The 27,128-nt window shown below is 37.5% G+C and overlaps 2 protein-coding genes across 2 annotated transcripts; both read right to left on the minus strand.

Annotated features, from left to right (window-relative positions):
• Positions 1-578: 578 nt before the first annotated feature.
• usp3 (ubiquitin specific peptidase 3) lies at positions 579-16,557 on the minus strand. The gene is made up of 15 exons (XM_038268911.1): positions 16,126-16,557; positions 15,837-15,897; positions 13,535-13,672; positions 13,335-13,418; positions 13,078-13,159; positions 12,887-12,966; positions 12,318-12,431; positions 11,934-12,047; positions 11,677-11,826; positions 5,957-6,063; positions 5,720-5,800; positions 5,510-5,628; positions 5,289-5,402; positions 1,942-2,009; positions 579-1,476 (listed from the first exon to the last, which is right to left on the minus strand). Exons 1-15 carry the CDS (start codon positions 16,214-16,216, stop codon positions 1,005-1,007), a joined length of 1,875 nt encoding a protein of 624 aa, XP_038124839.1. The 5' UTR covers positions 16,217-16,557; the 3' UTR covers positions 579-1,004.
• Positions 16,558-21,381: 4,824 nt separating this feature from the next.
• On the minus strand, positions 21,382-24,634 carry si:dkeyp-73b11.8 (BPTI/Kunitz domain-containing protein). Its single transcript, XM_038268733.1, has 6 exons — positions 24,501-24,634; positions 23,144-23,335; positions 22,445-22,621; positions 22,314-22,358; positions 22,091-22,169; positions 21,382-21,968 (listed from the first exon to the last, which is right to left on the minus strand). Exons 1-6 carry the CDS (start codon positions 24,613-24,615, stop codon positions 21,881-21,883), a joined length of 696 nt encoding a protein of 231 aa, XP_038124661.1. The 5' UTR covers positions 24,616-24,634; the 3' UTR covers positions 21,382-21,880.
• Between the last annotated feature and the right edge of the window lie 2,494 nt (positions 24,635-27,128).

Below are 27,128 nucleotides of genomic sequence, written 5' to 3' on the forward strand. Positions count from 1 at the left end.
CCACCTCACATCTAAACCTAAATTCTGTAATGGTATCAATTCAAAAGATGGAACGACTTAGAAGCTGAGCCTCACTGCTCAGCAGAGAAACAGGCAGATGGAAAGGTTCATGCGAAAAGGGCCTCGGCTAAGAATTACCAGCAGGATTTAATTATGCAGACCTGCTTTTGTTATAGGCTGATATTTTATCATTAGAAAACCTTTATTAGTTTTTACTATATTCCAATTTTCTGAGAAAGTTGAGTTGTGGGTTTTACTAAGTTAGCACCCAAGCTCGACAAACATGAAAGCAAAACCCTTAAAATATACCACTATGTGTAATCATTCTATACATGTTTGTGTAGATTGTAGCTAAATAACAGCCTCACAGAGCAGACAGGATTTCAGTACCCATGGAAAACATCACAACACCAATGTATGAGTGAAAGTTATCATTCAGTCATGGCAGCGCTGGACGATACATACTTTGCTGTGAATTTCATCAGGGTCCTGTGACTTGGTCATCGACGGCAACATAAACGTTAAATGATACTTCACCACCAATACTGACTAAACAGGATGATATGGGGGGGGGGGGGGTGGTAAAGAAGGAAATACAAACAAAAAGCCCAAATAAACACTCCAACATGATGCAGTATAAAGACTAAATATTCACTAAAAAACTGATAAACAGAGCTAGACGATTTAAAGTGTGGGAAAAAAGGCAAAATTATGAAACTTAAAGAAATATGACAAAACAGTCAAGTATATTCACAATTACAATGCGGGGATACAGTCTCAGTCTATTGAACTATGGACCGCCTGAGGTTTTCCAAAGTTCAAGCTTTACTTCATTATTAGAAACAATAACATACAGAAAAATCTGACAAAATACACCTAAAAATATATAAAAAGCAGCAAGTCATTATTTCAAACACATCAACACAAGAAACTCGTATGATCAATGGGGAAATGAACTAGATTAATAAAGAAGGGCTGTGACACGTTGAGGTGAAACCAAAAAGCTAATCTGAGGCAGTGAATTCAGGCGCAGCAGTGTGCATCGATTCCTCCGTCACAGTCTGCTCTGAGATCTCTTCGTCTGCTGCAGCCTCTGCTGACACCATTGTCGTCTTGTTTAAAGAGGCTATATTTACGCTAGCAACTCCTCCTTCTTTATCACCAGGGATGTCTGTTTGTTCGGCTGCACCATCCATCAAAACTATCTCTGCGTCTGCTGGAGCCTGGTCCTCCTGAGTAACTATTTCTGCTGAAACGCAGTCTGTGGCTGCCGTGTCTACTTCAGGCTGGATTGCGGACGTGCTGTCGGAGGGAATCTTGTCTAAAGCCACTTGACCAATCCTCTCAACATAAAAGAGAATGTAGGCCTTAGCTTTCTTCACCGTGTCCTCATTGGTCAGAGTCACTGTGCTGTCGTTGAAGTGGTACCAGCGGCCCTCATGGCTGCCATACGCCGTATAATGCCCCGATCCGACCCTGTGAACACAGACGCGTTTCACATTGTACCTTCTGGATTTTTAGAGATTCATCTGTTGCTGGTGGAGCAACAGGGACATGTCTGGCTTTAATGTACGACAGTGGCACAACACTGCCACTTAGAGGCCAAAACTGAGATGGCAGCAACTATATGAACACATTTTTAAAAACTTTAATGCTTTTTCTTTCAAACGTCAGCTGTCTACAAAACTCATTGCAAGTGTTCATCAATAAAATTTGGCAACTGAAATCTTTGCTTAATAATAATGAAGACCTGATAAAAAAAAAACGGACACCTGTCAAGCTTATTAGGCTGCAGATAAGCCTTTAAAATTAGCACACTGTAAGCAGGCATACGCTAACAAACAATGAATATCATTATACCCTTATCCCATGTCTATGTTAAACATAATGGCCTGCATAAGTCATGGAGTAAAGCTTGAATGATACAAAACCTTGACTCACCCAGACCCATGATGCACCACAACAGCAGCAAGGTCATACAAGCAGCTTCCTGGTAATGTGTTCTCTGGCTGCAGAGACATAAGGGAAAAGGGAAGCTTTAAACACAAAAAGTATATGCTTTCTATGAAAAAGAAAAAAAAAAAAAATCACTTTCTGTGATTTCTGTCCATCCCTCGGGTTTATTGACCAAGGGATCCGTGTAAAAGCAAAGGTTTGAACCAAAGTGTTTCTATTTTTGACCAGTCTTCCATAATTGCACTTGTCAGATCAGAAAACCCTTGGCTTGCATTTTTTGGTTTCAATTCAACAACAGGTTGATGGCAGGGAGTCCATGGCAGCGAATCAGGTTCTTCCATACCCAACCCACTCATGCATGTAAACGCCTGCTTCGTGCTATGTTGTGTTGCAAAAGGAAATGCATGGCGTAATTTTTCTGCCACTGACCGTGGCGCTCATCTACCAGTCTGAGCGCACAGTTAGAACAGTTGGTCAATGTTGGTCTAGAGGTTGAGATTCTGCACTCTCAATTCCTAGTCAGGGACGCTACCGTTTGGGGGAGTGGTGGCCAAGGAGGTTCTGAGGTCAAGCCTTACTTTCTCAGACGGCTACTCTGGTTCCCTGAGCAAGAACCTTAACCCAACACTGCTCCCCCCAGGCGCCATAAAACGGCAGCCCACTGCTCCCCAAGGGGATGGGTTAAATGCACAGAGTTCATTTTGTTGTTTTGTACTTGTGACAGCGTAATGAATAAAGTTAAATCCAATTCTATTCTAATGATGTGAAGCTTTTAAACTCACACACCTTCGCTCAAAACCTGTTTGCCACATGCTCAACTCTAAAAACGCGCACCCAATAACATTTCTGTGCACACTGGCCTTTGTCTACGAGCGTGCTTGGCTTCCCCTCTCCATGCGCTCGGCCTCATCCACACTTGCTCGCTCAGCTCCATCTCTGCACTTATGGCGTATGATGCCATATTTTTGTCCTATTTTCAGGATCTTTTCCTTCAAGCTCCTAAGATGATACACTTTCTTTGGTTTCTACCAAAGAAATGCCTATATTGTAAATTGAGGATTTTACTGCAATGTTCTTTTAAATGTATGGGCATGAAAGGGGACGTTTGTTGTCTTAATGCTACGTTCAGAAAGCACGTGCTAGCGGTAGCAGAAGCAGCTAGTTTATATGCAAAGTCAATGGTTGACGAGCATCAAGGCGCAGCAAAAGGTCCTGCAGCACGTTTCGAACAGCAGGATTTGTGCTGGTTGATGTGCTGCTCGACGCGACACATCAACCAATCAGAGGAGCTTATCTGGGTGCTGGCAGGGAGACAGACACAGCGCTGCTGATGCAGAGCGCTATGATCACTCCTCGGAAAAAGTTTATTAATCCCTAAGTTAACATAAAATTTCGAAACCATTATTCAGGTGCCTGCAGTTTGGATTGCATACGTGAAAAATGCCTTCCAGGCACCACAAGCAGTAGTGGAAAACTGCAAAGAGGCGACGGGGCCAGAGGCTGCCGCTGAACAGGATTTCCAGGGAGAGAGCTCTACCGTACATCCGGTCAGACAGCTGGTGTACGGGGGTCTGAGTGGCTCCGACAGCAAAATAATATTTGAAGGCAGGATTGTAATCTTGATAAACTGACTACACATATGAAGTTTTCAGGTAAACTTTCTTACTTAAAAACACATAAAAAATACTTTTTACCCACTCACAACAGCAAATATAGCAAAGCCGCTCTCAGCCACTAAACACAAGAGCAGCAGAAACATCCGACGCATCTGGACACACTTTACTGGATGTCTGACCTTAATGTGGACAAACATAAAAAATGAAGCAGCATATGCTTTTTGCTGCTTCCAGTGCTTAGGATGTGAATGTAGCATTATTCATTAAAATAAGCCTAGCGGCTCTCTCAATCTCATCCGCCGCTGTCACAGGCAAAGAAAGTTTAGGAAAGCTCTGCCCAACGTGCATCACACCCACTTTTCGACGAGCAGCTAAAGCAGCAAAGATGCTTCAGCTGCACGTCAGAACTAAACTTGTACTAGCATCAAAAATTAGGGAACGTAGCATAAGTTTATTTCTCCAGATTTCACCCGAGAAAAAGGCAATAACAATCTAAAAATGGGACAAAAGCAATTTTCTCAAGAAAAGTTAATTTTATTAATATATAATAGCACTGCTACTTTGCAGCAAGAAGGTTCTGGGTTCGATTCCTGGTCCGGGGTCTTTCTGCATGGAGTTTGCATGTTACGGTTTCCTCCCACAGTCCAAAAACATGACCTGTTAGGTTAATTGGCTTCTCTACAGTCCCCTTAGGTGTGTGTGTGAATGGTTGTTTGTCCTGTTTGTCTCTGTGTTGCCCTGTGATGAACTGGCGACCTGTCCAGGGTGTACCCCGCCTCTCGCCCATTGACTGCTGGAGATAGACACCAGCACCCCTCGCGACCCCAGTTGGGGTAAGCGTGCTATAAAATGGATGGATATATAAATATTACCGTTATACTCAGGCCTGTCTTTGATTGGCCAGTTGGTGCAGCACATTAACAAAACATTACAAGTGGTGAGCGCAGAAATGGAGCCAAGCGAGGAGAGCAGGGATCCGAGTGTGCACATGAAGTTGAGAAGGTAAATGTTTTTGAGTCTCAAACAATAAGCCTCTCTGGACCAATTTTTTTTTCACATGACTTTAATCGAGAATGCTCCATTCTGGTGGCAAATGCTAAACACATATTGGTCTACTGGATTGCAAAATAGAGACATGATCTGTCACTCCAGAGTTTATCTTCGCTGCTATAAAGCTCAGTAGCTGTAATCTTAACATCAGTTTCTTCAATTCCTTTTTATTGCACTTGATGACAAAGTTTGGATGCAACTTCTTGACTATGAGAACCCTTCGCTTAAAGTGCTCACTTATCTTAAGGTAATCTGATTGTAATTTTCCTCTGGGATTATTAAAGTATGTCTGATTCTGATTCTGAACATGAAGCTTGGAGATCTGAGGATATTGACCCTAAGAAACGTGGCCTTCTTGTCTTAGAAGCAGTGAATCTTTCAGTGATTGACACCAGCAGGGAGCACCAGTGGCGTATATTACCAGGCTGCAATTGCAGATGAAGTAGAGAGATGACTCCCACTTGATGCAGACAGCAGCAACAATGCAAATACCTTTTTAAATGTTTTTATGCCACATTTATTTTTGTTCAATTGTGATTATATTGTAAATGTAATTAATTGCCCTGTCATTTTTATTAGCATCTACTCATGGATATAAATTTATTAATAAATTAAAATCAAAACACTTTTTTGCTACTAAAATTCTAACGTGTTAACTGGCCTTACCTCCAGTAAGAAGCCTCTCATGTCCAGGCCTGTCAGTGGAAACTCCACATAAGTATCCACCTTGTTTCTCAGAAAGGCCGTCCAGTGGAACCGTTTGAGATGCAGGCACAGGACCTACATTTGAAAAATAAAACTTTATAGGCCACTGAAGCTTTGAAGAACAAGCATAAAAAAAAAAATATATTTGTTAATCTGAAAAATAAAAAATGTGGGCCTCACACCTTTGGCAGCTTCTGGATCCAGAACTTCTTAGTCGATTTCTGGCGTTTTTTACACTTGTGGCAATAATATAGCTCAGTTTCATCAAGCTCTTCGAGGTCAGTGAAGCTACGCAAGCAGTCTAAAACACATTTTTAATATTCACAGTTACAACATAACATTAATGAAAAGTAAAAAAAAAAAAGCTGTTATATTGACAGTACTAAACTTACCACGTAAAGTGCATGTAGGACCTGGCTCCTGGTCCTTACTTCTCTTTTGTCTAAACTGACTGGGGATGTCCAAAGACAGATCTAGAAGCAATAAGAATGGGAGGGAACAAAGTATTTTGTTAAAGGTTGTATCATACCTCATCTGTATCATCTCAACTCCACGTGAGGACAGAAAATAAACATAAATAGCTGTTTCATCCACAAAAAAAAAAGGTTACAAATAAAAGCTAATCTTACCAAGAAATGGGTCAAACTTTCGAGATTCTGTCCCACATATCAGGCAGTTGACTTCATTTTGAAGTATTCCACCGAAAATGGACGTGACAACACTGGAAGTCCCATTTCTACACAGGATCAGAAAAACATTGATATTAGTTACTAAGAAAAGGGATACTATTGATTTCTTTAGGGAAAATCCAAACAATGGCAGATTAAATCAGCCTTTTGGACATTTTTGTAGTTTAACACACATCTCTGCAGCTTCTCTACTGTTACCCACTCTTTACTCCATCCAGACAGTGTCTTGCCCACGACCAAAATCTAATAAATTAGCAAAGATTCCCAAAGGAGTAAATCATGATAATCTAATTAAAATCAAAATAACTCCAATTGGGGAAAAAGTTAAAACATTTAAATGCGGTCTGTTTAACATAAGATCGCTTTCCTCTAAAAGTCTACTAGTTAATGACTTGATTTGTGATAATCACATTGACTTGTTTTGCCTTACAGAAACCTGGCTGCAGCAAGAGGATTATGTGAGCATAAATGAGGCAACTCCTTCAAGCTATTTAAATTTTCACATCCCCAGAAGTTCTGGGCGAGGAGGAGGAGTAGCAACAATCTTCCAGTCTGACTTACTGATTACTCCCAAAACAATTAATACCTACAACTCTTTTGAACATTTAACCCTTAATTTCCCTGATCCAAATTTCAAGGCAAGAAAACCTCTTCTTTTTGTAACTTTGTATCGTCCACCAGGTCCTTACTCTGAATTTTTAGATGAGTTTTCAGAGTTCCTTTCTGATTTGGTATTAAATACTGACAGGGTCATCATAGTGGGAGATTTTAACATCCATGCTGACATTGAAGGCGATAGCTTAAGAGCAGCCTTTAATGCTATCTTAGACACTATTGGCTTTGTTCAAAATGTGAATAGTCCCACGCATTCTCATCTTCATACTCATCTTCATACTTTGGATCTTGTGCTGACATACGGCATAGAATGTGAAGAAATAACAGTATTTCCTCACAACCCTGTCCTCTCTGACCACTTTCTAATAACCTTCAGGATTACTCTAACAGAGTTCTCCTCCCCCAAAAGAAGGTTTTAGTAGAATTTAGTACAATTTTAGTAGATCTTTATAAATTTTAAAGAATCTGCTTCACTTTCTCTCTCCTCTGTGTCACTGAGCAGTGCTGCAGAGTGCAAAAGCTTAGCTTATTCCCCTTCACAGGTTGATGATTTTGTTGATGGGGTTGCTAGTTCTCTGCGTATTGCCTTAGACAACGCAGCTCCTTTGAAAATGAAAACCGTTAAAAATAGAAAGCTTGCTCCTTGGTTTAATGCAGAGCTGCGTACTTTGAAGCAAAATGCTAGGAAACTGGAGAGAAAATATCGCTCCACAGGCCTGCGAGAGTCCTTCCTAGTCTGGAAAAATGGTTTACTGCTGTATAAGAGGACCCTTTGTAAAGCAAGAGCAGCATACTTCTCCTCATTAATAGAGGAGAATAAGAATAATCCTAGATTTCTTTTTAATACAGTTGCCAAACTCACCCAGAGCCATAGCTCTGTTGAACCGTCCATTCCACCTGCTCTTAGCAGCAATGATTTTATGGGATTCTTTATAAATAAGATTGATCTTATTAAAAATAAGATCATAAGCACTCCTCTATCCGCGATTGTACCTGAGGTAGTCATGGAATCTGAACCGGGTTTAGACTGCTTTGATCCAGTTGAACTCTCTGAATTAGCAAAATTATTGTCTTCATCTAAGCCTTCAACTTGTATGTTAGATCCAGTTCCAACCAGGTTATTTAAGGAGGTATTCCCTTTGATCTCCTCCTCCATTTTAGATGTGATTAATCTATCTCTGTTACAGGGATATGTACCTAAAGCTTTTAAGGTTGCTGTAATTAAACCTCTGCTTAAGAAACCGTCTCTTGACCCAGATGACTTGGTCAATTATAGACCTATATCCAATCTTCCTTTCTTATCCAAAATTCTTGAGAAAGTAGTTGCCAAACAAGTTTGCGATCACTTCCACCATAATGAACTTTTTGAAGAGTTTCAGTCTGGCTTTAGAGCTCATCATAGCACTGAAACAGCTCTGGTGAAAGTCACTAATGATATTCTCATGGCCTCAGATAATGGACTTGTATCTGTGCTCGTCCTGTTGGATCTTAGTGCTGCATTTGATACAGTTGAACATAATATTCTTTTAGAAAGACTTGAATATTATGTTGGAATTAAAGGAACAGCACTAGACTGGTTTAAATCTTATCTATCTGATCGAATTCAGTTTGTTCATGTTAATGATAGATCTTCAACACGCTCAAAGGTTACCTGTGGAGTACCACAGGGATCAGTGCTAGGACCAATTCTCTTTACTTTATACATGCTCCCAATTGGTAGAATTATTAGACAGCATGGGATTAATTTCCACTGTTATGCTGATGATACCCAGCTATATCTGTCTATAAATCCAGATGAAGCTAACCCATTACATAGATTACAGGCATGTCTTGAAGACATAAAAACCTGGATGACTCTTAACTTTCTGCTCCTGAATGCAGAAAAAACAGAAGTTATAGTCTTTGGACCAGAGTCTCTGAAAAAGAAACTGATTAGCCAGTCACTTCATTTGGATGGGATTAAACTGATTTCAGATAATAAAGTAAAAAATCTTGGTGTTATTTTTGATCAGGACCTGTCATTTAAATCCCATATCAAAGAGGTTTCTAGAATTTCCTTCTTTCATCTGAGGAACATTACAAAAATTAGAAATATCCTGTCCAGGGGTGATGCTGAGAAACTAGTCCATGCATTTGTTACTTCAAGGCTGGACTATTGTAATTCTTTACTATCAGGAAGTCCACAAACTGTAGTTAAAAGCCTTCAGCTGATCCAAAATGCTGCAGCCAGAGTTCTGATGAAAATTAAAAAGAGAGATCATATCTCTCCTATCCTGGCTTCTCTTCATTGGCTTCCTGTTAAATCAAGAATAGAATTTAAAATCCTCCTTCTCACATATAAAGCCTTAAATGGCCAAGCTCCATCTTATATCAGAGATCTGATTGTTCCTTATGTTCCTAACAGAGCACTTCACTCTCAATCTGCAGGTTTACTAGTGGTTCCTAGAATTTCTAAAAGTAGAATGGGAGGCAGATCTTTTAGTTATCAGGCTCCTCTCCTGTGGAACTAACTACCAGTTTTAGTCCGTGAGGCAGACACCCTGTCTACTTTTAAGGCTAGGCTTAAAACTTTCCTTTTTGATAAAGCTTATAGTTAGGGTGGCTCAGGTTATCCTGAGCTATCTCTATAGTTATGCTGCTATAGGCTTAGACTTTTGGAGGACATAGGGACCCCCATTTCATCATTCTGCTTCATTCTCTCTCTGTTCTCCTATTCTGCAGAATCTGTTAGTTCAATCTCTAACCTTCTTCTCTCTCTGCTTTTCCTCAGAGTAGCTTTGCCTCATCTGTTCCTGTTTGGCTGTGACGTCATCCTGGAAAGAAACATCAGCTGTGCTGCTTCTATCAACACCCTTGTTTATAGATGTTGGAGATCGGCCTGTTTTCCAGTGTGGTCCTGTTTCTCTGACCGTGACTGAGTGGATGTGCTCTCTTCGTCCTCTGGCATGGGAGCTGCCTTGGAGCTCGTCTGCCTGGCTGCGTGTTTCCTGGACGGGGCCGCCTTTTACAGCTGCTTTTTGTATCTCTGCTTCTGTCTCCTTGAACCCCAGTCGGCCTCGGCAGATGGCCGCTCACACTGAGCCTGGTTCTGCTGGAGGTTTCTTCCTGTTAAAAGGGAGTTTTTCCTCTCCACTGTCGCTACAAGCATGCTTAGTGTGGGGGATTGTATTTGAGTCAATGAGTCAATGCAATCAACTGGTTTTCCTTAGATAGAAAACTGTGTATCAATTTGACTGTATGATCTGGTTGAACTGTAAAGTGCCTTGAGATGACATGTGTTGTGAATTTGGCGCTATATAAATAAACTGAATTGAATTGAAATTGAAATTGAATTTTAAGCTAAATTTGAAAAGTTAAATTCTAAACCAAATAGTAACTCAATCATCTTTATAAATGAATTAATGATAGAAAATTTATAAACGTTATAATAACACCTAGTATAAAAAACAGTTTAGAGACAAAGTAGTGGAAGTTAAAACCGGCTAAAGGTTCTACTTTTACTGCGCAGCAGTCATGAGTCATTTCTGAGTACCAATATATGTATATATATATAACAGTTTAACAAAACTCAGGTTATTAAAGTGTGGAAAAAGTTATTTTGATGAGATGCCAAATAAAACACTAGAGTAACCAGATGCATGGGTAACCTGCAGCACACTGTCAATCTACTAGCTGCAAAAGGGTTCTAAAGTATTTGCCTTGCTTGCCAAAAATGTAATTAAACAACAACAAAAAAGGTCAATGTTTATATTTCTGCTTTCAAAAACAGTCATTTATTTTGCTTGGAGTGCCACCTATCTCTATTAAGTTAACTCTTAAAATAGTTCTTGTTAAGCTACAAAAGCCATGTTAGCATACAACATGCAGCCACAATATCCATGTAGACCGTCTATCTAAATAACCACCTAATTTAAAGTATGTTTAAATGTAATATGCTTTAAATATTACAGGAAGAATAGCCTCTACTGTCGTAGAGAGTAATGGCAGGGCTCGATGTTAACCATTGCCCGATCGCCAGGGGCAAGTAGTTTTTATTGTTGGAGAGTACAAATTTCCGGGATTCGCTGAAAACGACCCACAAGCGTTGCCGGCGCCATCTTTGTTGTTTTGTACACATTCTCACGTGGTTTGAAAAAGCCGCGTGATTTTCCGCTTGATGGTGTGATTCAGCTTTTGGGGAGAGAATTCTGCAGAGCAGCAGCTGGATGATGAATTTAATCTATACTATAATACACGCTAGATTAGAAATTATCAGTCAGGGATTAGGAAAATAATAATAACTGTATGCCCCAAGATGGTTTTTAGACCTGTAACATATTCTCTGGGGTCTTGCCTTTATTTTGATACCAAAACAATTAAAATAAACTCTGTGGTTCTTGAGATATATTCAATTCATTTTGGGCATTTTATTTTCAAGCATATTTCTCGAAAACAGGCCTAGTGTCCAAGAGGTTAAAGCAAAGTTAAGTTTGAAAAGAATGTGCAGGAAGGATTAAAAGCATGTTAACACGGTAATGTAGGCTTGAGTTAACTATCTGACACATGCATATACACACCAGGAACCTGGAAACTTAAGAAATACTGAATTACAAAAAACATTTAAAAAACAAACATGCTTCATTGATATATATACAAAAATGAATATTAGAACTATATTTATCAAACATTATACTGGGCAAGTAAAAATTGTTTCTGGGCAAATGAAATGTGAAAGTCACTTGCCCGAAGGGGAAGTGGTAAAAATCCTTAACGTCAACCCCTGACTGGTGATCCTTAAATAAAGAAGAAATAATACCCTAGAAGTTGTAGAAATGGAAAACAAGGTAGCAGTCTGTGCAATTAGCATTAAGAAAAACAGATGTGCTGCTATGTTCTCTGCAGGTAGGAGAATTTTAAAGATGCGTGAAGATCATTTTTTATACATTTGTTTTAACTATAGTTTTTGAGGTTTTATATTATCTTAAGTATCTTACACTGTCAATCTCTTCTACAAAAAAGCTAAAAAAAAATAAAAATAAAAAATACAAACACAAAAACAGACTCACATGCAGCATTTACTATCTGTGCTGGTGAGCGTGACTCCATCCTGAGGCGAGACAGGGAAAGCTGCCCCATTGCGACTGTACTGGAGCTCCCTGTGGAGGTGGTCTAACAGGTAACGCATGAATTCATGAGCATCCTGCTGCTGATAGCCCCTGCGCCATAAAACAAAGACTTCAATTATAACTGTGCAAAAATAGCAACACTCAAGGAAGAAATTTGAGATCAGCATCAGTGGCTACATGTAGCCTCTTTATATTACCTAAAACTGGGCATAATTTTCCATATGGCGTAAAATAAGGAGTCTGGACTAAAGGCAGCCTGGTTTCCTTGCCACAGGGAACAAAGAGTTTTCCTGAACTCCTCCACCAGGGAACTGTTTAACACAGAACAACTTATTTACAATGCTGAACAGCCGGAAACAATACCACATAAACCTTAATACAATCCTGTGTAAAGCTTTCTTCAGAAAATTGGTCAAAAATAAATGTAGTGCTATGAAATAGCATATTTCCTATAGCACCAATAACAACTACTACTGTTTGTTTGCCTGGATGGCCTAAAACAGCCAACTGGTTTCACTGTTATGGAAATAAATGACAGATGAATGGCCATAAATTCTCCTTCCTGCAGAAGAGGACCTTACACACTGTTGTCCCCCTGGCTGCGGGTGTGGTACATCCTTCTTCCTGCCGTCTTACCACTCCGCAGGGCTACAGCAGGCAGCTCCTTGAAATAACAGCTGAACTGCTCGATGTTGCTGTCAAAAGAAAGCACATTTATTGAAAAGAGACGACCAATGTAAGGACATTTACAGAAAATGCATAACAACTCTTTTCAGCAATAAAGGAAGAGAATTTTCTCATCCCCATCAATTTAGTCAAAGAAGAAAGCTAAGGCTTACATATATAATACTATTTATAAATGGTAGGAAAAAAATCATAATCGGTTTATATTAATATCTTATTTTTAGTTGACGTGTTTTGATACCACTTTATAATCCTGTAGAAGTAAAGTAGAACCTGTATCGATGGAAAAACCTGGCCTTTGCGGTTTTCTTGGTTCTAAGCAGCCTCTGTAATATCCCTGACTGTGCCACAGACTGTATTAAGAAAAGGCTGACTGGTCATGGGGCTCTAGCTCTACTGGGGCAGAGCTGGTGATTTGTGCTGTAAATCCAGTCGCCCACCCACACGCCTCAGAGCAAAGTCTTACCTGAGCGACTGCAGGATGGCATTCATGAAACATGTGTTGCCCAAGTTTCGTAGACCAGTTGCTCCCACAGCTACACCATCCTGGAGAAGTTGAAGCGGAGTAATAATGTCAGAGAGAAGGAATTTATCCTGAAAGTCTTGTGGAAAAACAGGAATACATTCCAGACTACTGTTGAAGCAAATGTTACCCACATTGTCTTTTAACAGCTTGCCATCTGCAGCTGGGCTTTCTAGAAATTTCCTCTTCCTCTGTCTGTCTCCCAAAAGCAATGAACTGCAGAAGGATTAGACGGTTGTTTTTACCATACATGTAAGAAATTATTTCAATTCCAAATTATGTCAATCTTTCATAGAAATTGCAGCCAAAGGTTTTGGTAGGTGTGGTGATGGTAGAGCAGATAATGAATCAAAAGCATTTTAAGGCTCTATTAGGGAATGTTTATACTCACTTTTCTAAACTCTGGAGATTTTCTCTGACCTTCTGCACATGTCCAAGTTTGGTGTCATTGACAACAAAGTCATCACATCTGTAACTATATATAAAATACAGTAAAAGTTACAACATGAGAAAAAAACCTCTGCTGTGTCAACAGCTGTTAAATCGATGTAAAATTTGCATAAAACTATGTTTCTTATTAGAACCTCTCACCAAAATACACTGAAGTTGCTGCAATCCATGCAGACGGAATGAGAGGTTTTCTCTTTCTCCTGTTTTTCACCCTTTCTTTGACAAATCCCAGGGCCCTGGTTCTCCTCAAAGTGTTTCTTAGCATGCCCATTGACATACCTATAAAAGAGTTAGTAAGTTAACACACAGAAATGTCTATGATTATCTGACAAAATATATAAAGAACAACTAAATATCTTTATGTCACATTTGCTGAATGATTAATGGGACATTTGCCCTTTTCCTAAATGTGCCATTTTCATTTTCTCCTATCCGAAACTTCTCAGTAAGTCATTTGATCGCAACCGGTTTCCAAATTTTATTTGAATCTTGGATTGAATGTATGGATAATGCAAACATATTCCATTCAGCCTCTATATTTAAATAGTTTAAAAAAATAAGAACAGGTCGATTTTAAAATTATATTTATATGCTTATATGCTCCATATAAGAGCATTAGTTAAATGGATTGATTTATTTGTGTTTTATAACATTGTTAGGACACAAGATAAATCATTCATAGAAAATTAGCCTATTTAAAAACAGAATTTTCACCACTTTAATAGACTGTAAAGATCATTTTAATACCTACATGCTTTAAAATAAATAACTATTACTTACCCGATGACTTGCATTAAACTTAACATTAACAATTTAAATATAACTATGATGTATGCATGTATGTATAATTGGCTCAAATAAGTCACTTTGAGGTGTTAACACTATAATTATCCAACTCTAATGGTTTCTTAATAGTATACAGTTAGCTTAGTAACAGCCCTTAACAAGATGTTTTGACATCCTATCAAAATCCCAGAAAAAATATACAGTTTAATATGACAAACAAGCTGCAAATGGAAAATATCAAAAACACAATTCAATTTCAGCATCTACAGTACATTTGTCCAACTGCAGTACTTGAGGTTTTAGATAAATCAAATAATTAGGTCATTAGCAGGACTCTGGGGAGCTCTACTGCATGCTGAGGAGCTAATCCAGCCATTTGATTTAGGTGCATGGGTTGTTCTAGAGAGGGTGGCCGTGTACAGAAGACATATTATTAAATACATTTCTTATAATTATACGTGTTGACACAGAAACCGTAACTAATTGGCTTATTGAATCTATTTTCTTTTTTTTACCTTCACGGTTTTATTTCAACAGTATTTTAAAAATGAAGGGGTTGCAGTTGATTAAAGTTGACTGATACCTTCTTTATGACAGCTGTTATAGGATAATAATACACTTGGTATGTTTAAATCTTATTATATAGAAAAAAGAACAATACCTTGAAAATAATAGAAACTTGTTTTAACAGTACTAGATAATTAAATTTTATTGATCTCACGTTGGAGAAATTTACCTCTGCATTGAACCCATCCCCCTGGGGAGCAGTGGGATACCATCGTGGGGTGCCTGGGGAGCAATTGGGGGTTATGGGTCTTGCTCAGGGACCTACAGTGGCAGTCTGTGGGAGTGTGGCTCGAACTCAGAACCTCAGGATTCCAAGCTCTATGCCCTAACCATTAGGGCGCTATAATTGGTGCTCTCAATTATAAATCGAAGGTTTAGAGTGATGACAGAGGCTGTTTTCAGACATTTGCAGAGGTAGATAAGACTTTTAGGTCAGCTTTACATTCAAGTAACAAAGTAAAAACAATAATAAGAATAATAAAGTAATAAGAATAATAAGATGGATAAAGTTTGCCTGCTTTATCTGGGGTCTCCATAGTCAGAAGGGGTTATTTGGTTCTGCAAATTAATATATTAAATTATTATATATTACCTTGTTCTAGTTTTGTTTAACTGTTCTAGTTAAACAGTTCAACTGAAACATCATTAGTTCAACTTTTTTATTTTCTTTAGTCCAACTGTTTTTGATATTCTTTTTTGTTTCTGCATTTTTTTTTTCTTTTTTTTTATTTGTTCCTACTTGCTTTGATTCTGATTTATTTTACTATATTTTAATCATGTTAAGCACTTTGCTTTGTCTTTGTACTGAATTGTGCTACACAAATAAATTTGCCATGCTTTGTTTTATTTGTTTACATACTTTTTTCTGTGCCTCCAATAAAAAGAACTTGTCCCACCCTGGCCCCCTGATAAGTTAGGTCTACAACCATGACTGTTTATGTGTATTGGTCCAATGTTATATCTGAAAGTTGCAGGACTAGACATTGAGACCCCTGTCACAAAAGAACACTCTTAAGAAAAGAAAAAAAGCATTATTATAATTAGGAAAAACACAGGGAATCGGCATGATTAGTAGTAAAACACCACTTACCGCCCACAGTGAACCATCAGACAGGTCAGGCAAATCCATGGACTTTTATTCGACCTGCAAACTGAGCATAAAACAGGCAAGATGGAGCTTTAGATTGGGCATTTTTTTGTTCCATTTGCATCACAGCTTAATTGTGATTTTCTCTTGAGGCTGAGTTATTTGTACCTAAAGTACGTCTCTTAAATTGAGTTTCTGACCTATTGCTAGGATTAAACATATAAACAATCTAGCTAAATTACCTAGATAGAATTAGTAAATTAAACAAATGTGAGCTAAATGGCGTTCCTACCATTACAGCACCAGGAGGACGGTGTGCCGTTAGGGAACCTTGGGGAATCGGTGGCACAGCCTAGGTTAGAGCTCAGATGAGGACACTCCATCAGCTTCACAACTCTATGGACAGAGCAACACCAGCGGTACCAGGAGCCGGACTCTTTAAAAAATCCCAACAATACCAACGGTATCCGGATAGCTAACAATAGTTAGCCAATTATCAGACAGCAGCTATCGAAGGCACGTTTTCGCGTCCTCGCGTTAGGTAACAACCAGAGCTTGTCCTTTTTAGACTAAGAGTTCAAATAAAGGTCACCCCTTGCAGTTTCCACAAACACATATTGTAAAGTGAAACAGTAGCGATTTCTTTGGTGTTTACGCAGTAGGCAACTGCTGGCCACAAACAAATGGATATAACTCCAGGAAGTGACGTAGGCTCCACCGGCTCTCGTTGGTTTTTATCACAAAGATGAAAAACCTCCGAGAAAAATGTGTTAGCACTTCCGCATTTGTGTACAAAATATGGCTGTTTCGCTAAACTAATCGTGTGCTAGAAACAAACAATTCAATTGTGGGGGGCTTTGCTATCACACTTTGCAAACTCTGTTTTTTTTAATTAAATTTTTTAAGATTTCCCGTCATGACGTTGCGGCCTGTTAAAACACAAAATCTGTTATTTTCCTCCCATTTTTTTGAACGTTTGTAAAAATCACATCACCTTTCCACTAAGTCAAACTTGGCAGTCTAAATGAAAACTGAGTTAAAATAGTTAATTTAAAGTGAAGGACATATTTCGGACTTTCTTCAGATCTGAATGTTAACGAAAGTTACTGAGTTGTGTCACAGAAAAATGACCAAATTGAATAAAAATAGGCGAAATGGAGTGAAAATATCAAAAGAGCTACAAGGTTGTTAAAAGTTGAATTTCAGACCGCGGAAAAGTTGGTTTTACGTTGGATATTCGACAGACATTCGACAAACATTTGCTCCGGTTAATTCTCTTCTTCCCTCAGGGAAATCCTCTCTGCTTCGGGTACACTGAAAACGGAGGAAGCCGCTTCAAATGCACCCTTATCATAGACTTTACGGTATAAAAAAAAAAAAAAAAACACAGCGAGGGAAAACGGATACATCGTGTACCGACTTCCTGTTTTCAAAATAAAACTGTAGGCCTAGAAGCTATCAAAATAGATTTATCATATTTACAAAAAAATATACATATTTAGCGATTTCATATTAAAAACAAATGGTGTATCTCATCAAACCAGTCAAGTACCATGATTTCTGTTGGCGCTGTCATCATAAGGGCAGGGAACAGTCGGAGAATAACAGCACACGACTACACCAAGTTGTTTCCTTGGGCGACACGTCACACGCCACCACTTTATTTTACTTCATACAACAACATTGCACATGCTCCACAATTTATAGTCACACCCATTAATGACGTCATTGAAGAGCACTCATTAGAATACACATTACAACAATTTCTTATAGATTTTGTCTCAGTCCATCACAAGACCTATCCAGCAAAACTTCTAAAATCTACATCTATTATCTGACACGCTTGTCCCAATTGGGGTCACGAGGGGTGCTGCAGTCAATCTCCAGCAGTCAATGGGCAAGAGGCGGATACACCCTGGACAGGTCGCCAGTCCATCGCAGGGCAACACAGAGACACACAGCACAAACAACCATTCACACACACAGTCACACCTAAGGAAAATTTAGAGAAGTCAATTAACCTAACAGTCATGTTTTTGGACTGTGGGAGGAAGCAAGAGAGAACCCATGCATGCTTAGGGAGAACATGCAAACTCCATGCAAAAATACCCCGGGCCTTGTAAACCAACCAATCAGCGCACAGCTTATCTAAATATTCATGACCATTCCATTAAAGGAAGAAAACCTGTTGTTTCACTCTAGGCGGTTTGACCATGCTTGCATTAGGGCTCATGGAACAGCAAATATGCCATTTTCAGCCCAAACAATGTTACGCACCCTATTCTTATACCTTAAGGACCAGCACCAAATACCCTATAGAATCATTCTATCACTGCTTTAACTGTTTTTCATACTCACCCAATGTACAACGGCAGTTCCTGGTCCAGGTGGGTTGAAAGTGGCACACATTGCGCAACAGTTTTGTTCATCAAACTTAAAAAAAAAAGTTTAAAAAGGTATTGAACTAACATCTACCTTTTTTATTTACATGTTAAATTGCCTTTAGCAGAGGCATTTAGGAGATTAAGGGCAAGATCTCCCCTTTCCTTCTCCTTTTTTTGTTATGTGTTAAAGTCCATGTTAGGGATCTCTGGGAATGCTTTCAGCAGGGCTTTTGCAAACTGCATGTATATATATATATATATATATATATATATATATATATATATATATATATATATATATATATATATATATATATATATATATATATATATATATATATATATATACATATATATATCCATATATATGTATATATATGGATATATATATATATATATCCATATATATACACATATATATGTATATATATATATATACGTATATATGTATACATATATATATATATATATATATATATATATATATATATACGTATATATATATATATGTACATATATATATATATGTACATATATATATATATATATATATATATATATATATATACATATATATATATGTATATATATATATATATATATATATATATATATATATATATATATATATATATATATATATATATATACACTTACCGGCCACTTTATTAGGTATACCTGTCCAACTGCTCTATAACACTTAATTTCTAAGCAGCCAATCACATGGCGGCAACTCAGTGCATTTAGGCATTTAGACATGGTCAAGACAATCTCCTGCAGTTCAAACCGAGCATCAGTATGGGGAAGAAAGGTGATTTGAGTGACTTTGAACGTGGCATGATTGTTGGTGCCAGAAGGGCTGGTCTGAGTATTTCAGAAACTGCTGATCTACTGGGATTTTCACGTACAATCATCTCTAGGGTTTACAGAGAATGGTCCGAAAAAGAAAAAACATCCAGTGAGCGGCAGTTATGTAGGCGGAAATGCCTTGTTGATGCCAGAGGTCAGAGGAGAATGGCCAGACTGGTTCCAGCTGATAGAAGGGCAACAGTGACTCAAATAACCACCCGTTACAACCAAGGTGGGCAGAAGAGCATCTCTGAACGCACAGTACGTCGAACTTTGAGGCAGATGGGCTACAGCAGCAGAAGAACACACCGGGTGCCACTCCTTTCAGCTAAGAACAGGAAATTGAGGCTACAATTTGCACAAGCTCATCTAAATTGGACAATAGAAGATTGGAAAAACGTTGCCTGGTCTGATGAGTCTCGATTTCTGCTGCAACATTCGGATGGTAGGGTCAGAATTTGGCGTCTACAACATGAAAGCATGGATCCATCCTGCCTTGTATCAACGGTTCAGGCTGGTGGTGGTGGTGTCATGGTGTGGGGAATATTTTCTTGGCACTCTTTGGGCCCCTTGGTACCAATTGAGCATCGTTGCAACGCGACAGCCTACCTGAGTATTGTTGCTGACCATGTCCATCCCTTTATGACCACAATGTACCCAACTTCTGATGGCTACTTTCAGCAGGATAATGCGCCATGTCATAAAGCTGGAATCATCTCAGACTGGTTTCTTGAACATGACAATGAGTTCACTGTACTCAAATGGCCTCCACAGTCACCAGATCTCAATCCAATAGAGCATCTTTGGGATATGGTGGAACGGGAGATTCGCATCATGGATGTGCAGCCGACAAATCTGTGGCAACTGTGTGATGCCATCATGTCAATATGGACCAAACTCCCTGAGGAATGCTTCCAGCACCTTGTTGAATCTATGCCACCAAGAATTGAGGCAGTTCTGAAGGCAAAAGGGGGTCCAACCCGTTACTAGCATGGGGTACCTAATAAAGTGGCCGGTGAGTGTATATATATATATATATACTATTTTTGAAGGTTGCACTTTTAAAAAGATGAAATTGTCTAGAAAAAAAAAAGTTAAAAAAGTAAACGAACTAACATCTACCTTTTTTATTTATATGTTAAATTGCCTTTATCAGAGGCATTTAGGAGATTAAGGGCAAGATCTCCCCTTTCCTTCTCCTTTTTTTTTTATGTGTTAAAGTCCATGTTAGGGATCTCTGGGAATGCTTTCAGCAGGGCTTTTGCAAACTGCATGTATATATATATATATATATATATATATATATATATATATATATATATATATATATATATATATATATATATATATATATATATATATATATATATATATATATATATATATATATATATATATATATATATATATATATATACATATATATATACATATATATGTATATATATGTATATATATATATATATACATATATATACACATATATATACATATATATACATATATATATATACATACGTATATATCTCTTTGAACCCCAGTCAGCCTCAACAGACGGCCTTTCAAACTGAGCCTGGTTCTGCTGGAGGGTTCTTTCTGTTAAAAGAGAGTTTTCCTTGATGGGAGAGATTGCTGCAAAAATTTAACAACAAAACAAAAACAAATTGTCGCTGCAAGCATAAGCTGGAGGAGCATGTGTTGCAAGTCGATGTCTGGATGCAAATCAACTGGTTTTCTTGATAAAAACTTTTATCAAGGCTATGCTCTCTATACAGTTCTTTGAGATGACATGTGTTTTGAATTGGTGCTACATAAATACAATGAATTGAACTGAACTGGAGGGGCTCCCTTTAAGATCAATGTAAATTATTATTTCTTATATTAAACCAGATTTGCTGCTAAAAATCTACCTGGGTAAGTATCAAATTTAATAGAATGTCCAAATAAATCAAATGCTGAGACACCTAAAGAGATTAACAACGTCTTATGCATGTGTTGCACAGCTTTGTTGATAGTAATTTAACAGTCACCAAAAAGGTTTAATGTATCAATGGTAGTAAATATGGAGGGGTACGGCGTTGACATTGAATTGAAATTCATTAAACAAAATCGTTTATTTTATTGGTGCACACTGCAGTGCAAACACTACATAAAGCACAAAAGTAGCCTGAAATGCATTTCGGAAACAATACTGAGAATATTGGTTTTAGCACTAATTGAAAGAAAAACTCCTGCATATGCAAGAAAAAAACACCACATATAACAAATTCAGAGAACATAATCATATCAGAACACCACCCAACGTAAAAGCAAACTTTTAAAACAAGTAAGATTTTTATTACATATCTGTAAATGTTACTTTTGTTTGTTTTCTTTTCACAACTGCTAGGCAGGACAAGTTAATATTTAAGGCAAAAAAAACAAAAAAATTACCAAGTATCTTTTTATCTATTTAATGGAAATCTGATTTCTGTTTTATTATGATTTAAAGCTGATTTCTGAATAGTTTAAATTTCATACTAAATGTATTCTTCCTTTGATTACACACTTATACTTAAAAATGTTGGTTGAATCTGTGAGATGAGGAAAATAAGTAAACAAAAACAAAAAAACATTTGCAGGTAATATAAAAAAAACCAGAGCTCTTATTTAGAGTACAACTTCTTTTCTTCTTTCTTTTTAATGGGACTTTGAATGCAGTCTTCAGAGGTAAAATTGAGGCATTTGGTTTCAAGACACAAAAAAATTAGTTCTTTATGGCAACCAAATAAAAATAAAAAACTAAGTGAAATGTTTTGCAGGATTAGAGATTTTCTATGTCATTTCCATCCCAGCTTCCTGAAGTGGTGCTTCGCTTTTGGGGTCCTTGTTCTTCCCTCCTCCCTTCTTTTGCTTTTTTTTTCTAGAGAAGCAAGAGATAGGGAAATAGGTTGGAGAGATAATTGATTTTTAATTAATAATTAAAAATAATTGATGAACTTTATAAAAGAAAAAAAATGGAAAAGCCAAATAAGGCAGACTTACTTTGACTTAACCGTGAGGACTGTCACAGTTATTAAGATAGAGAGAACGATAACGGCAAGCAGAACTCCACAGATGATGGCTGTTGAAGATAACAGAAGTGATGTGTGAGGGCAAAATATCAAGACTATTGGCACAATCTTCAAGTTTTCTCTTGAATAAATGTATCAAATCCAAAAAAATTTATTTAGCAGCTGTGAGGATATTTCTCCCTGTCCTCACTTACCAATAGGAGTGTCTGGCTCGTGCTCCTCCTCTTCATCCCTGTCATCTAAGAAATACAGCAATCTCCTTTGAGAATTAAAGTAAAAAACACAGATAAACAACTTTGTGCATTTAAGAAAAATATCTGCTCACCATGGATGCCAACACAGGTGGCATTGCAGCTGGTTTGGTCAAAGAATCTGTTTCCGTTTCCAAAGCAGCCTGTCCAGATAAATCTTTTGCATTTGTCAAAAGCGGCGTCATAGTAGTATCTCAAGTAGAAACCGCTACATCCTCCTTTCTGATATTTGAAGCGACAGGCTTCTCTTTCTGTCAACAGAAAATACTGTCAGTTCTTTCATGGCAGTAGTTGTTTAATTAGACTTATCCACTTTATTGATGCAAGACTCACAAATATTGCTGAATATGTCACTGTTGATGAACATACATTTTCACCACTTGGTGGCGCATCTATATTACAAAATCTAGATATGTAGCATCCTTGCATTAGATGACAAAAATAGAATTCTTAAAACCTTTAAAACCTGCTGCCCAGAAAAAAAGAACCATTCTGGGATCCTTTGTGCAATATTGTTATGAGGTTTTCCTTTAGTTTCTCCTACTCAGGTAGGTTTAGTTTTTATGGTACCTTAGGTCATAAAACTCTTATCAGGGCCTCTTATACCAAAGTTCACCAACAGCACAAGGGATGTTCTTAATGTTCTTAAAGACAATCTTAGCAGCTACATTTCCTATGATTTGTATTTCCAGATTAGAGGCAAGGAAAAAGCCAAAGTTATATTCAAACCTCAAAGTGAAACAAATTTTTCTCCCCAAAAACAGCTTTCTCACCATCCATGGGGTAGTTTTCTTCTGAATTGTATGAGCAGTTTCTCATACAATCTCTTTCACTCTGAAAACGGTTGGCATTTCCTCCCTGGCCTTGGTAAAAGAAAGGCGAGCACTGGTCTTTGTCAGGATTGTAATACACAGCAAACTTAAAGGTTGAGCCTTCACCTGGATCCATGGGCAGCTTACAGAAATCTGTTGGACGATGAAAAAAGAGAGAAAAACCTTGTTTATTTTAATTTTATTTACAAAACCAGTAAAGTTCTGCTTTTGCTCAGAATAGAACATGTTGGAACAGGAACCTTTAGAAGATCTATAACTAATGTTTAACTAAGATGATCACCAGAGACCCACTCCCTGTTTTACAACAGCAATAAAAAGTCATGTACTTTTCAGCCGGTTTGCTCTCCGCAGATTTCACAGAAAGATAGCGCTTTCAAGTAGTTCTTAAAAAAAAAAAATGTATTCCTCATTTTGAGGGGATAATTACCAAAACTTACACACATTACCAAACTAACACACATGCAAACATCAAAATGTCTGGAGCAGCGTCGAGTTCCAGGCTTGGAGAAGCCCTGGAACTCAACGCTGCTCCAGACATTTTGAATTAAGAAGGCTTTCTAAATGGGAAGCAAAACATCTACAAACTTGGAAAATAAGTCCAGTCGTTTGTTGTTGTTGTTTTTTTACATTTTTGAAATGACTATTACCTGAATGACTGAGAATCTTTACAGCTTACTAAAGCAACATTAAAATCAAAGTTTTATATCTGCAAAGTGAAAAAAATGTATAACAATATTAATTCAAACTAAGTAACAGGGTATATTCAGCTCAGGTGCTGACTGATGGTTTGAAACGTCTGGTCATCTTAACAGGGGAGGGAAGTTATAAATAACATTTCCTTCAAATAAACATCCGTGAAATACTGTAATTTCAGCTTCAGGTCACAACATGCACATAACATAAAGGTACAATGACATTGTGGTAATAGCTGCTTTAAGAGCGACGTTTTGTTTTTACCTGCAAAATCGACAGATTTTTGCTGAACTAACTTGTTTTGCCCTGTTACTCCATGTCTAGAGTCTCAGCCGACCCATGCGTCAGATAAAAATAACACCCAAGTCGCATTTAAATAACCTAAGGGAAAGTTTTACTTTCAAGATTACAGTTTTGTGTAAACTAGCTTGTTCAGATTTAGGTAACAGCATAAAAACAATTACATTTCAAACTGTTTCCAAACATTTGCCTGTAATATGCTAACCTGGCGCTCATTAGGGAAAACAAGTTTCCAATTTACAAAACAAATTCCTAATTAGATCGTTGGTTCAATTTTCCTTTTTAAGAAAAAAAATCACCATACCCTGTTTTTGTGAGTTGCTGAGGTGTAGTGCTGACAGAAAAGTCCCTAAAAGCAGAAGGGCCTTCATATTGCTGTTAGTCCTTGTTCTCTCCTCACTGGACTGACAGAGGACCATAAACTACGATGGGAGTGGGTGCTTGTTATTGAACTTTGGACTGTAGTTCCCTAATGGTGACTATTTCATTCGAAACTGAAGTTGATGGCGTGCAAAATCGTAAAATCCAAGGTAGATGAAATCTTCAACTTTATCGGGTGATTTGCCAGTCCTTATACCTTTAAGGTTATTTCAAAAGGTGAATGTTCATCTAACTTTTGTGTTTTTGTAGTGGAATGCATGAAATCCAATTTTTGGAGCTAGTTTTTGGAGTTAGAGGCTCAATGTTCTTTTAATTTTCAATTTAAACAATAAAAATTAATGTAAAGAAATTCTGCCAAGCAAAATAACATGGTCTGTCCTGTACAATGTCAATAAAGCCTTTTATCTAATTCATATTTAAGTTTAAAGTTTAACTGTCAGTAATCAGGGTTTGGAACTGCTGTGTTGTGGCCTGGTGGTTAGGAAGCAGAGCATTTTCTTCTTGGAACAACTGTAAACGTCAGAGGTTGAAACTTTCACTGTCACTCTCCCAGAAACAAAAAAGTGTTAGGTAGAAATAGGAATGACAAACTTCCATACTAAGGTTAAAACGTATGTTTCTTAAGTAGGAACTTTAAGATTAATGGTTAAATCTAAGTCATCACAGCTTTCAAAGAGGTTGGAAAAAATCCGCATGTCAGGTTAAAATAACATATAATTCCAAGTGTGGCAACCTTGAAAGCAAAACTTTAATGATTAAATTAAATACCTAAACTTAAAAATTTCCCAAAGTTTGCCTTAGCATTTTAAGTTTTGCCAAATTTTCCTTTTTTTTTTTACTGTACAGTTTTACTCTCATAGAATATTTTATAGTTTGGGTCTAAAGTAAATAAACATACCAGGAATCCATCCATCCATACATTTTCTCCAGCTTAGTCCATGTCAGGGTCACAGTGGGGCCGGTGCATGTCTCCGGCCATCAACGAGAGGTAGATACGGTAAGAGGCGGGATATACCCTGGACAGGTGTCCAGTCTGTCGCAGGGCAACACAGAGACACACAAAGACGCACAACGATACACAAACACACACACCTTAGGACTATATAGAGTAGCCCGTTACTCTAACAGTCATGTTTTTGGACCGTAGGAGGAAGCCGGAGTCCTTGGAGAGAACCCACACATGCATGGGGAGAACATGCAGAAAGACTGTGGGCCGCGGATCAAACCCAGAACCTTCTTGTTGCAAGGCAAAAGTGTGTCACCTTGCAGTCTATACCAAAACCATATTGCGAAAATGTAAAAGGTAGATTTCTCTGGTCAGTTTAAATATTTACATTTCACTTCTTTTTAAATAAAATTCAGTGTATTTGTATTGCACCAATTCACACCACTTCATCTAAAAAAAACTTTACAGAATCAGTTCTATGAAATCATACATTTTACCAAAGGAAGTTCATTAAGCTTCTCTCTGAAACCTCCAGTCCGCTGTAACTCAGACTCAGACAGAAGGATCTCATTGTTTCAGAGTTACTAATAATTACAGTAAAAAACTGCTACTTCAGCACAAGCACAGATGAGTGAGTAATATTAATTAATGTGAAAGGAAAATCGTTTGCTGGTTTATAAAAAAAAAAAAAGATATGTATACCTGACATTACTGAGAGGCAGACGTGGCACCAAAACCAGCCGGCTCTTCTTCCTGTGCTGGAAGGTAAAATAAATGCTCTCTACTTACTTTTTTAGCAAGCCATCATTTATCTTTTGGTTTCAGTCCAATACAGAGTTGGAATTTTTCAAAATATAACCAGAAACAAAATAGGAAACACTTAAAATACAAGAGAAAATACAATATATCTTTATATTGTAAATGCTTTTCTATTTTATTTTATTTTATTTTTTTTATTTTGAAAATATGCAAAAAACAAACAAACAAAATCTCCACTGGTGCAACAAAATTGTAATGTTGTCTTAAGAGACGGTAATGAGCCAATGGAATGAGTGTTATTATAGCTTTTTTTGGTTTGGAAAGTGTTCAAAACTTTCTGAGAGCTCATGAGCCATGTTGTGGTTGACACATTGCAAAAGATTTCATGATGAAGAGTGCTGTGAATTCAAGATCCCTGTCCTTGATTTACCTCAGATGTCAAGGGTGAGTCAATCCCATAGATATTTCCCTGTAGAAGTGATAATGGGCTTTATTAACTAGTGGTGAAAAGGTTACTAGCCAAGCAGTAAGTTCTGAAGATTGAAAATTAAAGTAAGCACATCACAGAACAGGAATATATCAGAAGTTTAAAAGAAGAAGAAACCTGGCTTTGAAAAGTAAAAGCAAAACTTTGATATCATCAATTAATCAATCAATCAATCAATCAATCAATCAATCAATCAACCAATTGATCAATCAAGCTTAGCAAATGCATGCACATGTGTTGCATATGTATTCATATGCTTTGATCTTCTTTTAGATTTCATTGTATTGTCGTCCTATTCTTCAGCACATTTTAATGAGACTTTGTGTAAAATGCCAAAGAAAAGAATTCAAAATAATACA

This window comes from Cyprinodon tularosa, unplaced genomic scaffold (assembly GCF_016077235.1).
Source record: "Cyprinodon tularosa strain WSP-4 unplaced genomic scaffold, ASM1607723v1 ctg71, whole genome shotgun sequence".
In the NCBI taxonomy this organism is placed as follows: Eukaryota; Metazoa; Chordata; class Actinopteri; order Cyprinodontiformes; family Cyprinodontidae; genus Cyprinodon; species Cyprinodon tularosa.